The sequence below is a fragment of the Podarcis pityusensis genome (assembly GCF_964106645.2).
Source record: "Podarcis pityusensis genome assembly, chromosome: 6".
NCBI classification, from domain to species: domain Eukaryota; kingdom Metazoa; phylum Chordata; class Lepidosauria; order Squamata; family Lacertidae; genus Podarcis; species Podarcis pityusensis.
In genome coordinates this window covers 36620810-36634347 of record NC_138030.1, presented here as the reverse complement: position 1 = coordinate 36634347, position 13538 = coordinate 36620810, and the positions used below count along the sequence as shown (strand labels likewise).

The 13538-nt window shown below is 42.7% G+C and overlaps 1 protein-coding gene across 6 annotated transcripts in view; it reads right to left on the bottom strand.

Moving 5' to 3' along the window:
* Positions 1 to 13538, bottom strand: part of KCND3 (potassium voltage-gated channel subfamily D member 3) — a 267155-nt gene that overhangs the window by 24050 nt on the left and 229567 nt on the right. For all 6 annotated transcript variants that reach the window (XM_081009840.1, XM_081009837.1, XM_081009842.1 and 3 more), the window contains exon 4: positions 2449 to 2550. In XM_081009840.1, the coding sequence (XP_080865966.1) occupies positions 2449 to 2550 (102 nt within the window). The remainder of the gene's footprint in view (positions 1 to 2448; positions 2551 to 13538) is intronic.

The following is a 13538-nucleotide window of genomic DNA, read 5'->3' as shown; positions in this document are numbered from 1 at the left end:
TGAACCTCCAGTTAAGTGTTCTCATACTCATAGTGTCAGGGCAGGCTGTGGTGCTTACTAACAGGTGTAGCGATTGCTGTGTCAAGCATTTTCTGTTATAATGAGGCCCACGTGTGACAGATCAGATGAGTGAGCAAAGTCACACGAGCTGTGCATTAGGTTGCCTCCATTAGGCAATTTTCCTTGACTGAGAACTGCTTTTTAAAAAAAACAAAATCCTTGAAAATGTGTTAATACTTGCTCTGGCCTTGATCGGGCTTAATATAACAACCAGCTCATACGGATGTTACATCTGCTGAGAAATCTGATGAACTTCACACTTTCCTCCCTTTCACAGAGTTACTAAGATTAGCTTCAAAATACATTGCTGTTAGACGTGAAACAACCACGGTGACAGGTAGTTTTTGTGGGTAATGCTAGGAGACATTCCATCCTGCAGGACTGAAACCTTCAAGTCCTCGTTGGCTGGAATTTAAACATCTGCAGTTGCTGCTGCTTTCTGATATTTTCTGTATAGCTTGCCTTTGGTTCCCTCCAGATTTTGTTGAACTCCAACTCCCAACAGTCTCAGATGTATAGCCAATGGCTAGGAATGATGGGAGTTGTGGCCCAAGAACATATGGAGGGCCACCAGTCTCTGCCCCACTACTCCTGAGTCAGAGTACAAGCTGCTCCTAATGGCTATGCTGAAAAGGATATATCAAGAACTCTGGCCAAAAGTTTCAATATAAGGAATAATTCCTACTCAAGAGTTGAAATGAAAAACGTGTGTATTCTGCTAAGAATAACAGTTTGAAGCTAGTAGTAGATTTAAACACAACGTATAAGTATGATAGTTTTAAAGTAATGGTAAGTTTGGATACAACGTTTAAGTGCAGAAATAATGTCGTTTCAAATATACAATGATATAGTACAAAGGTACATGAAATACCAGTGCACAACAATTGTTTTATACAAGTCTCAATAGCAGTCAAAAAGAGTCCACATTATATAAAATTAGAATAAAGAATAAAGAATGAAGGATCAAATGGGGCCAAAAAGGAGTATCCGGAGTGTAAATCAGATGTACGGCTCAGTGGTGGTAACCAGGACAGGGCGGAGTACACGCCTTCTTCAGCTCGGTTTTTTGACGACTATAAATCTGTTGGAAGTCTGTATCATTTAGTTCTTTTATGTTTCTATTTCGACATGCGTCTTAGATAATTGCATCCAAGTTTTCTTGCGTTTCTCTGTGCGGAACGCATGTCGAAATAGAAACATAAAAGAACTAAATGATACAGACTTCCAACAGATTTATAGTCGTCAAAAAACCGAGCTGAAGAAGGCGTGTACTCCGAAACAGGGCCCTGTCCTGGTTACCACCACTGAGCCGTACATCTGATTTACACTCCGGATACTCCTTTTTGGCCCCATTTGATCCTTCATTCTTTATTCTTTATTCTAATTTTATATAATGTGGACTCTTTTTGACTGCTATTGAGACTTGTATAAAACAATTGTTGTGCACTGGTATTTCATGTACCTTTGTACTATATCATTGTATATTTGAAACGACATTATTTCTGCACTTAAACGTTGTATCCAAACTTACCATTACTTTAAAACTATCATACTTATACGTTGTGTTTAAATCTACTACTAGCTTCAAACTGTTATTCTTAGCAGAATACACACGTTTTTCATTTCAACTCTTGAGTAGGAATTATTCCTTATATTGAAACTTTTGGCCAGAGTTCTTGATATATCCTAATGGCTATGCAGCATTTAACCATTTCTGTAGATAGTATAGATCAGGCATCCCCAACCTTCGACCCTCCAGATGTTTTGGACTACAATTCCCACCATCCCTGACCATCGGTCCTGTTAGCTAGGGATCATGGGAGTTGTAGGCCAAAACATCTGGAGGGCCGCAGGCTGGGGATGCCTGGTTTAGATAGCTTGCCAATCCTTAAAAACACACACACATACCCCAGAGATCTAGCTCCCTCTCTAGACAGCCCGTTTCATTGCTAAATTGCTCTTGGAGCTAAGAAGTCCTTCTTAATGTAAAGCCTGAAGCTAATGTTTTCATAAACCCTGATGAGGGTCCTATCATTGATGTAAGTTCTCTAAATTTACTCCAGCAACCTTTACACTAGTCTAAATATATTGAGAATACCAATCACAGATCTGGATTATTGGTACTCTTTGTCTTTCTGTCACCATTAAAGCACCAATCCTGTGCTTTCCACAAAAAGCCCAGTATGCTTCCATTGCAACTCTTTCCTTTTGCAATTGTATTCCAGCTACCTACATTTAGCGCATACAGTAAAATTATAGCATAATTATAGCACAGCTCAAGCCTGCCTACGATACTGACATAGGGAGCGACAATGGAAGAAGAAGAAGAAGAAGGGGTGGATATGCTTTCAACATTCCTCTGAAAGGGCTTGCTTTTCCTGTACATACCGTCAACTCCAGGGCTTCATTAAGGAGGCCATTGCGCTTACTGTGAAGGTAGGCGTTGGAGCTGCCAGTCTTGGCCACACGGATCCTGGCCAGCCGGGCTTTCTGTGGAAGGAAGCAAGGTGGGGAGTAGGTTAGACTTTCATCTATATATCAACCTTGATTTATTTTGTGTGAGTGATAACCATGATTTGTCTTCAGTTTTTGTTGCTTTAGAAGAGATATACTTTTCATCATACTGTACTTGTTGACAGTTTTATTATTTCCTACTTTTTTTTAAAAAAAAATACATGTGTCTTACTAGTTTAACTTTCTGAAAGAAGGGATGTGGGTGGCGCTGTGGTCTAAACCACTGAGCCTCTTGGGCTTGCCGATCATAAGGTCGACGGTTTGAATCCCCGTGATTTTTTTTTACCTTACTTTCTGAAAAGGAAAAGCTTTGTTATTTATTTTTAAAAAAACTGTTTTCTATTCATGGAAGAGGAACATGACTGAAGCAAGGAACCAGGATTTCCAATGCAACCTAAGACTGTGTGTTCTTCCAAAATTCCAGAGGCCAGATGTTGGGAAGAGCTGGGTTTGCATTCTGAAAACTATAGAATCCTGGATCAGCCTTGAGTCTCAGTTGTGCTGTGTATTTAAAGCGGTATCATACCACTTTAAACAGTCACATTGAAAGTTCCCAAAGAATCTTGGGAACTGTAGTTTGGTAATGGTGCCAAGAGTTGTTAGGAGACCAGTATTCACCTCACAGAGCTACAATTCCCAAAGTTCATCGGGAAGATGGATTGACTGTTAAACCACTGAGAGAATTGTAGCTCTGTGAGGGGAAGTTGGATCTCTTAATAACTTTCAGCACCCTTAGCAGACCACAGTCCTCAGGATTCTCTGGGAGAAGCCATGGCTGTTTACAGTGGTACGATAAAGTTATAGTGCAGATGCAGCCTTAGACTCATTGGATGACCTGGGTCAATTCAGTATCTCCTAGCTTTATTCTAACGTTAACTTGGAATATTGATGCCCTATCTCAAAAGGTTATTAGGAAATAAAAAAATGAAAGCATTTTCTACATTTATGGTACAGTCTTATGCACACTAACTTCAATTAGTGGCGCTTACTCACATGATAATGCACAATGGGTCGGGCTGTAACAGCACAAACATTAGCATTTGCATTTTATGTATTTTAGGGTTTTGACCCATTCTTCACTGTAAGGTCACAGGGTGGGTTACAACAACAACAAAAGCAATAAAAGAAGTAAAACATTTGATATACAATTATAAAAACAAGTAAAACAATTCCAAGTGAAAGCAGCACAGCAGAGATTAAATGAAACAGAAGAGGAGGGTCACATGAAAATGCCTTAACTATCAAAGACGAGGGTGGAAACAGTTAAAGAGTAGCAGTGGCACAATCCCTTTCCTAGGACCATCAGAAACTCCCAGAGTTAAGAGCCATCTTGTTCTTGCTTCACACAGCAAAACATATTAGGGTGGCCCTGTTTATTTTTCTACCCTTCTCTTCTTTAACATCCTGTATGAGGAAGACTTCTGTGAAACTAGAAAGGTATCTCAGTATTTTGTGCCTTTCAGTTGGTCATAATAAAAGACATGCCATGGCTGCTGTTTAGGTTCTTTTCTATATGGACCGTTTTGTTGTTGTTGTTGTTGTCATAACTGAATCTATTTTTCATATTTTGATTATTCTAAGACACCAATCACTCTTCTTTTCCCATACACATTAAGCTTCGTTTTCTCCTGAAACCCATCCAGCAATTTAGTGGGAGAAAAGTTAAACTGTGTTTCATTGTGCTTTCGGTAACTGGCTCTGATGCTTGAAATCTTTTGTGAAACATTTTGAATTCAGCAGCACCTTTTTGGCACACAAACTGTGCCAGTGTTACCAAGGTTACAAAGCATCTATCTCTGCTGATTACGGAAAGAAGGCTCTCTCTGTATGAAGAGAGGTCAGTTTGTGTGTTCCCCTGAAATATACTTGGAGTCGAGTGTGGATTTCATGCTCTTTATTCAGCTCATAGTAGTGAGGAATGAAAGTTTCCCCAAAATATCTGCTTTATATACATTATTTACACAATGGGCCGCACGTGATTGGCTAATTCTGGGATTCTCCTGTAGGCCAATCAGGTTGCGGATTCACTTCCACCTGGACCTGGATTGGGTGGCTCCTGCGGACCAATCATACTGCTGCATTGTTCTATGACCAATGCGACTGCTGCATTATGGACCCTATTGTTCTAGGACCAATCAGACTGCTGCCTTTTGGATCCTATTCAACTCAGTACATAACACTCCCCCCAATACACACACACACACACACACACACACACACATAATTAACTGGTGTCAGATCTGGGTGCCCTCTCTCCAATAATTGCATATAGAGACGCTTACTTTTGTGGGGCAGGAGAATGAGCAAGTTATTCACAGAGTAATTGACATAATGAGAAACAGCAAACAAAAGTCATTATTTTAAGAAGCTGCTATAAGACCAATGTTCCATCTAGCTTAGTACTGCCCATACAAGTCAGCAGCTTTTTATTTAGTAGCAACAACTTATTGGTCAATTTTTACACAAAAAAGGTCTGTCAGTAAGTTACAACATTTTAAAGAACATAATCATGGATTTTATGTGTGACAATGATACGATTGATATCAACAGAACAGTTAATTAAACAGTTGGTCTGTGAGCATTTAGAAAAAGGGATGCTGTGATTATTAAGACCCAGCATGGGTTTCTCAAAAATAAGCTATGCCAGATAAATCATATATATATATAGAGAGAGAGAGAGAGAGAGAGAGAGAGAGAGAGAGAGAGAGAGAGAGTTACAAGCTGGATGGATCAGTGCAATGCTGTGGATGTAGTGTATCTTGATTTCATTAAGGCTTTTGACAAAGTCTTCCATGATATATTCTTGTGGAGAAGCTGGTAAAATGGGACAAGGTAACCTGTTAGGTGGATTTGTAGTTGGTTGACCGACCAAACCCAAAGAGTGCTCATTAATGGTTCCTCATCATACAGAAAAAAGTGGCAAGTAGAGTGCCGCAGGGTTCTGTCCTGGGCCTGTTGTTCAACTTCTTTATTAGTGACTTGGATGAAGGAATTGAGGGAATGCTCATCAAATGTGCACATGACACCAAACTGTGAGGGGTAGCTAATGGCACAGAACATATAATCAAGGTTCAGTATGACCTTAACAGAATGGAGAACTGAGCCCAAATTAACAAAATGAAATTAAAAAGGGACAAATGTAAGGTTCTACACGTAGGGTACACAGGCTTCTTGTATGACTTGGCTGACTAGCTTGATCCACTATTTGGGTGCCTTTTACGTTGTGCCTGTTTTCCTCCACTCATACAACTAGGTAGCTTTAAATTCTGGACTTAATTGCCATAGGAGGAACAGCTTATGAATATTACTTCAAAGTTAATCAACTCAGCCTTGGTGAATTTGGGTGTTCGCTTTGCTAAGTAGAGCCCTGCCCCCAAGGTCCTGCTCAGAGGGCACCCCTTGATCTGTTGAGGACTGCACAAAGGTTGTTCTGTATTGGGGTGTGGATAGGCTTGCTGATCTTTTGATACTTTTAGATTACGTGTAAGGAGTAGGCAGAGTACACTTTGTCCAATCCATATTCTGCATGTGAGCATACTGCAGCCTTTGCCAACACCTTCCAGATGTTTTGGAGTACAACTCCCATCAGCCCCAGTCAGTGCTGGTTGGGACTGGGGGAAATTGTAGTCCAAAACATCTGGAGGGGGTTGCCAAAGGTCGTAATATACTCACATGCACCAGGATCCTGGAAGGAACCAGAATAATGAAGGCTGGTATATTATATGCTGCCTATGAAACTCAACTCTCAGAAACTTGTCACACAGCCCCTAGTTCATCTTTCCTTTCTTTGAAATAGCTGAGGTTTAAACAAAGCTGTTAAGTTAATTTGCAGTTAACATAATGAGGCTGTGGGTTGCATTCTAACTCATTTCCATAGACTACCTACTGGAGTTCAGCTCACTGTACTCACCCACCCCCAGCAGCTGAGCTTCCATTATAAGGGGCTGATTGCTTTTGATTTCTCAATGCCCTCTATAGTCAGAGACCCACAGGACAACCCAGAATATGCTTTTGAGAGGCTCAATGTACTTGTCACACTCAGATATCTTTCACATGCAGTCAGAGCTGAATGGCAGCCACTCTTCTGATACAGTCCCATGTGTGCTGTGTGTGAACAATGCAGGTTACATGGGTCTTAAGCATGCTGAGTGTATGGAAAAGACCTACAATCTGCCCCACCATTCACTTACAGCTGCGGCCACTCCCCGAAAAGCTGCTCATGAAAAAACAGCTATCAAATGGCTGGTTAAACAACAAAAAGATTAAATTAAAAATAACATTAGCCCAGGTACATTTCTGAAAAACGATAATTAAGCAGAATTCTAATTTAGCCCTTTAAATACTAAATAGGTCAGTGGGTCATACTTTTTATTTGTCCAATTCCTAGCAGAACTTGTCTTGTTTGCTTCTGTGTTGAAAAAGACATTGGTAAAATGTAGATATGTTGGGGGAGGCAGAAACTGGCTTTCCATTGTAGGGATTAAAATGGCCTCTTTTTGACTGCTGGACACCAGGGCTGGCTCTACCAGTTGGAAGAGTGGAACAGCTGCCTCTAGTAGCAGATGATGCTTGGGAGGCGCTGTGCCCCAGAAGTGGAAGCGCCGCAGCAGAGTGAGGCTGTCGCAGTGAAGATCAGGTAGGAGCTATGGTCCTGCCCTGTTACGTACTGAGTTGCATAGGATCCAAAATGCAACAGTATGATTGGTCCTAGAACAATGCAGCAGTATGATTGGTCCGCAGGAGCCACCCAATCCAGCTCCAGGTGGAAGTGAATCCACAACCTGATTGGCCTACAGGAGAATCCTGGAATTAGCCAATCACGTGCAGCCCATTGTGTAAATAATGTATATAAAGCAGATATTGTGGGGGAACTTTCATTCCTCCTCACCACTATGAGCTGAATAAAGAGCATGAAATCCACTCTCGACTCCGAGTATATTTCACGCCTCCATATTTCAAGCTAGCCAGTGTGGTGTAGTGGTTAAGAGTGGTAGACTCGTAATCTGGTGAACTGGGTTCGCATCTCCACTCCTCCACATGCAGCTGCTGGGTGACCTTGGGCTAGTCACACTTCTCTGAAGTATCTCAGCCCCACTCACCTCACAGAGTGTTTGTTGTGGGGGAGGAAGGCAAGGAGAATGTTAGCCGCTTTGAGACTCCTTCGGGTAGTGCTAAAGCGGGATATCAAATCCAAAATCCAAAGCTTGGGCTCAGGCTGCTCTGCGCACTACTGCCAGCCCGAGTTGGGGAAAGAGGCGTACAGGCGCGGCGTCCCTGCCTGCCCACACACCTCTTTCTCTGGCTTGGGCTGTCCTCTTTTTTGTTCTTCAAGATACAGCAATCCTAGACAATACACAATATACTGAGCCCAGTGTGGTGCAGGAGTAAAAAGAACTGGGGAGGAGCAAAGCAACTATGAGCCCCTCTCCAGTAACCTGCATATTTGTGTAGTAACAGTAAGCCATAGATACTGGGGGGGAAATGCGTCCACATTTGATTTTTAGTTACAGGGCTGAACAGAATCATAGTGACTAATGCAAGTATCACGTTCAGAATAGACCTCTTTAATCAAACAGCTTTTAAACTTCTGCTGATTTGCCTGGATACTAGATTGCTTTTCTTCGTCTATGAAGAATTGTGTACCCCCGTACCTAAGTTGTTTCTCATCTTGCTGTGCACACTTGCAATACTTGTACTGCATGCCATAGTAATAACTTGCCTTTGATTTGTTTTGCAGTCTGTTCTCGATGCACATTTACTCGGAAATAAATCCTACTCAGCCGAACAGAGCTTCTGCCCGCGTATATGTGCAACAGGTGTGCGGCATTTCAGCGCGATCTATACCATCTATACATACCCAGGCACTGATTTCAGTGAGACTTTATCCAGATAAGTCCGTATAAGATGGCAGCCTTAATTGCCTAAATGTCATTAAAGGTAATAATTATACAGTTAACTGCAAAATAATAAAAATTGACTACACTGAACTGTGCTTGCCAGGGTCCTATAGCACTCTCTTCCCTTTAATATGCCATGCCAAAAAGACACACAATGTAGCAAGGGGTAAATAGCTGCTATGGACACTTCTGAACATAATGAGCCAAGAAACATTATTAGTGTTTATGCATCAGTGAGTCTGGCACTCTATTAATAAGAATTGTTTAACCTTTTGAACTCTAACGTACATACACAATTTCTCAGGCAATTATGTGTCTCGAATACAGATTGGTCTCAGTTCGGTTACACGAAAGAAGCCAAAAGTCAGCTATATGTGGAGCTTCAAGGTACACCAGAGAGTCATGAAATTTGTTATTTACGGACAAGGATCAGCAACATGGTGCCCATGGGGCCACAGAGGCTCTCCTTGGCACCCACAGGGTCCTCTCCCCTTTTCAAAATTAGACTTGAAAGAAGCATTCTATTGTAGCCAATATAATAGGTTACAGTGTGTGCTCTGTTGCGGTGTGCACATGGTGTCCATGACAGTTTTTCTGGTTTGCAAATATGCTCAAGTAACCAAAAAGGTGAGGAATGCTTGCTCTAGAAGCTAATGTTGAGTGTTCTGAAATAAGGGACATTTTTGTTCTGCTATGTGCTGTTAGCTTGCTATATTATTTTCTAATAGTATCATTCTGGAATAAGGTGGAAAGGAAAAGTAGAGTTGGGTGTCATCAGCGTACTGGTGACACCAAATAGCCAAATTCCTGTCAACCTCTCCAGTGGTTTCATGTAAGTATTAAATAGCATGGGGGCAAAACAGAACCCTGAAGGACTTGCCTCTACAGGAAAGGAGTGAGTAAAACAGTGCCTCCAAGTTCCATCCCAGCAAGGTGCATAGCTGTCAACTTTTCCCTTTTCTTGTGAGGAATCCTATTTGGAATAAGGGAATTTCCCTTAAAAAAAAGAAGGAAACGTTGACAGCTATGGCAAGGTGGCCCAGAAGGACATCATGGTCCATGGTATCAAAAGTCACCAAGAGGTCCAGCAGATCCAACAAGGACACCCACACCTACTCTAGTTCCCGACGTAGGTCATCCACCACGGCAACCCAAACCATCTCTGTCCCATAACCAGGCTTGAAACCAGATTGAAATGGATCTAGATGATCAGCTTTCTTCAGAAACCCTTGGAGCTGAGATGCTTAGCTGAGATGAAACTCTTCAAAAGATGTCATCATCACATTGTTAAGGTCATATCAATAAGGCCCCTCCCCCTGCTGAATCACCATTTTAAAAATGTTTGGGTGCATTTTCCCAACATGATGGTTGGAACTTTTCTGCCCATTCTACAAATGGAAAATTTGCACACACAAAAAGGCATTAAAGCATGCACACGCACACACGACGCAACACACCAGACTATGCAGCATAGATTTCATTCTGGTTCTCATCTGTTGCTATCTAATGGGCTACATACTGTAATGCTAATCTAGTGAATAAATCACTTTCTATGGTGAAGGGCACAGAAAGATCACTCCCGCAATGACAATCAACTTAGGTTCAGTTCCAAGGCCATATTATGAAAATGAGGAGCCACAAATAATTGATGTTACCACTCATGACCAATGTTTAGAGGAGGTATTATTATTTTCAACCCCTTCCTTCTTACATCTAATGCCACTCAGGGCAGGATTTTCACTCTAACTGTAATCATAGATACGGTATCTGTATTTTTACAGTACTTTAGTATTTGGGTGGGTGCCATTTTGAGCGTACTTTATCATTTGCAAGGTAGCTGTGGGTGGTGTATGCCTTTTCCTTTCCAACAAATGTTTCTCCAGTGCTCTGTAACCTCCTAGCTGCCTGCAAGTCCTGATCTGAAAAAGCTCCATGGGAAGATTCACCTCATCATAGCTTTCCCTCATCTCAAATTGAAGCAACAGAGCATCACATATCGGTATGCTTGTTCTTTTGGTTTTTAAAGGAAACCCTTTTCTTTATTTATCCCCTTAAAAAATATGTACATGTATATGCCACTTTTTAATCTTTTGAGCCTCAAAGCAGCTTACAATAAAAACAATCAAAGATCATGATAAGAACAAAATTGCTATAAAAACACACAGTAAAACAGTAGCAGCAGAATTTCAAAAATACAAATGAGAGTGGCAAATCCATTACTAAGGGTTCAAATTGTTCTGGTACAACAGATTAGTTATGAAGACTTGTTCCGTCTTTGCATGTGGGGGTGGGGCTACTACTGCACACTGAACATCTCATACATTCAGACTTCAACTGAGCTAAGATTCTTCAATAGCTCTTTATGAAGCTAAGGGTGAATTCTAGATAGCCATTGGGCAAAGTTTTATCATAATGGGTAGTGTTTATGTACAATGTATAACTTAAATTATTGGCTGCAAACTTTCAGCAGAGATCAGGTGCCAAACCTGGTGATTTGAGTATCTGGGAAATCTGTTATTTTAGCTTTCTCCGTACATTGCCTTCCAGATTTGGTAATGTTCATGTCAACAAGCTGTAGTCTCCTAGCAACTTTCCCTGCCATTTCCACACTAACAGCGTACTTGCATCTATACACACAGTGATGTGCTCATCGAAGGGATCAGGAGAGGAGAAACAGCTGCACCAAAACAACATCCAAAAATAGGGTTTACAGGCTCTTATCACACTAGCATTTGTGAATCACCGCCACGAGATATTGATTTTCTTCAAGGCACATGCAGCCAATCAACCAATATGTTTTTCAGCTTCTACAAATCTCTTTCCCAAGAATATCAGGTCGCACCGTGGCCTTAGAAATCAGCTCAAATGACTCAAAATAAAACAAAGAACAAACCTAATCTTCAAGGCGTAACCTTATGTTCCTACTGGGATTCTGTGTGAATGTGCTGTGTTGAAACCAGATTTGAATATTTCAGTGGGGCACCATGACTGGAGATTATACTACAGTAGAAGATGCTAAAGAGTAAGAGGAGGAGCAGAGAATACAAAGGAATACAATGAGGCGCATGCGAAGTGGCCTGCAGCCACGGCTTCTGCCACCCCCTGCCTGCAAGGGCGCCCAGGCTGCCTCAGCCCACCGCCACCGCCTGGAAGGGCACCCAGGCCCCTGCCCACCTGCCCACTGCCAGCCGCCCGCTGCTCTCTGCTGGTATGATGAGGCCAATGTGCCATGAGGCCTCCGTTGAGGCTTACTACAGCCACAGGCGTACTTCTGGCAGTGTGGCCAGGCTTCTGGAAGTACGTCTGCAGCCACAGTGGGAAGCCTCACAGTGTCAGAGGATGCTTTGGCCTTGTCGTGGTGGCAGCAGCAGAGAGCCAGCAAAGGTAAGGCAGTGGAAGGTGGGTGCAGCCTGGGTGCCCTTGCAGGTGGTGGTGATGGCAGGCCAAAGTGGTCTGGACAGGTCTGCAGGCGGTGGTGGTAGGCCATGTCATGCCGCATTGCGCACACATCTTGGGGGAAGGTCTTTTCTGCTGCCTCAACTTTTGAGGGGCTCAGCCCCCTGCCAACAAATATTGAAGGGGCGGAGGACACCTCGGCCCTGTAGAGTTGGCGCCAGTGGCGTGATTACACAGCCCAGGCAACATTTATCATGATGCCCTCCCATTCAGTACATCATCCCTGGCCAGCAACAATGTGACTGATCTGGGAAGGAGAATGAAGCAAGAGTGGGGTGGTGGTGGGGCAATGGAGGCAGACAGCCCTGAACAGGGTTAAAGAAAAAGTAATAGAAAGGCTTGTCTCCAACTTGATTATACTCAGAAAAGACCATGGAAAGTAAAGAACCCAAGTTAGTCATGCCCATTCATTTCAATGGATTAACACTGGATGCGACCCTCAATATATTAGAGAAATATTTCTGTTCCATCCAAACTACTATCTTCAATGGGAAAACTGAAATTGGGACAGCCCAGCAGAGCTCAGGTTTGCAACACCTTTACTAAATACAAGGCTTTTCTGTGCTGATTCTCTCCAGACCCCCCCCCCCCACTGGTGAATAAGCATGATCTGCATAATTGCCCCAGACACTCACATCAACTATTTCTGTAGCAACTGCCAGAGCGTAATTAAGTAGTTATTGCACGTTAATGTGCAGCCAAGGGCAGTTTTAAATTTACTGAAACATGCCAACTGCAGGTCATCTAAAAATGTTCTGAGATGTAATTTCTTCTTTTTTGTCAGGGTACACACACAACTTTGAAAAAAACAGAGAGATGGGCCTTAAACTCATTTAGCCCGAAAAGTCTCTACTAATTTTCATCAAACTGCAACAATCAGAGGCTTCTTATTATGTGACCCCTTTCCCTTTGGAAAGGAAAAGATCTCCAGCTTTAAAAGAGAACTGTGTGCCAAGAAGACGAGGGATGAAACAAATCCCCACATTTTGCTTTCATTTATTTGCTAAGATTTCTTACTAGATTGTCACCTGGGTGATGTGAACAGAACTTTTGTGCCCCCACTTATCAGAAGGTGCTTTTGCAGCCTGCTCTCCTGTTTGTGGACTGCTCTCCCCTGGGAGGCTCACCTGGCACCTTCATGACATATCTTTAAGCACCAGGCAAAAACATTTCTCTATAACCAGGCTTTGGGCTGATTAACATTCTATGGTTTGCTCACTGCTGCCAGACACCACCTGCTCACTGCCTGCCCACTGCTCTCCACATGAGCTGGTGGAGGTACGGTGGTGGAGAGTGGGTAGGTGGCAGTGGAGGGCAGGTGGTGGTGGTGGCAGCGGGTGGGCAGGCAAGTGGCAGGCAGTGGGAAGTGGGCGAGCGGTGGTGAGTGGGCAAGGATCTGCACTGAGGCTTCTCTGTGTTGGTTTCAGAGCCTCCACTGATGGCAGCCAAGCTTTCTCCAAACCCGGTACAGTAGTACCTTGGTTTACAACCATAATCCATTCCAGAAGTCCGGTTGTAAACCAAAACAGGTTGTAACCCTGGTGCTTTCACCAATGGCCCCCCCCCCCCAAATGGGTTGTAATCCAAAAAAACGGGTTGTAATCCAAAGAA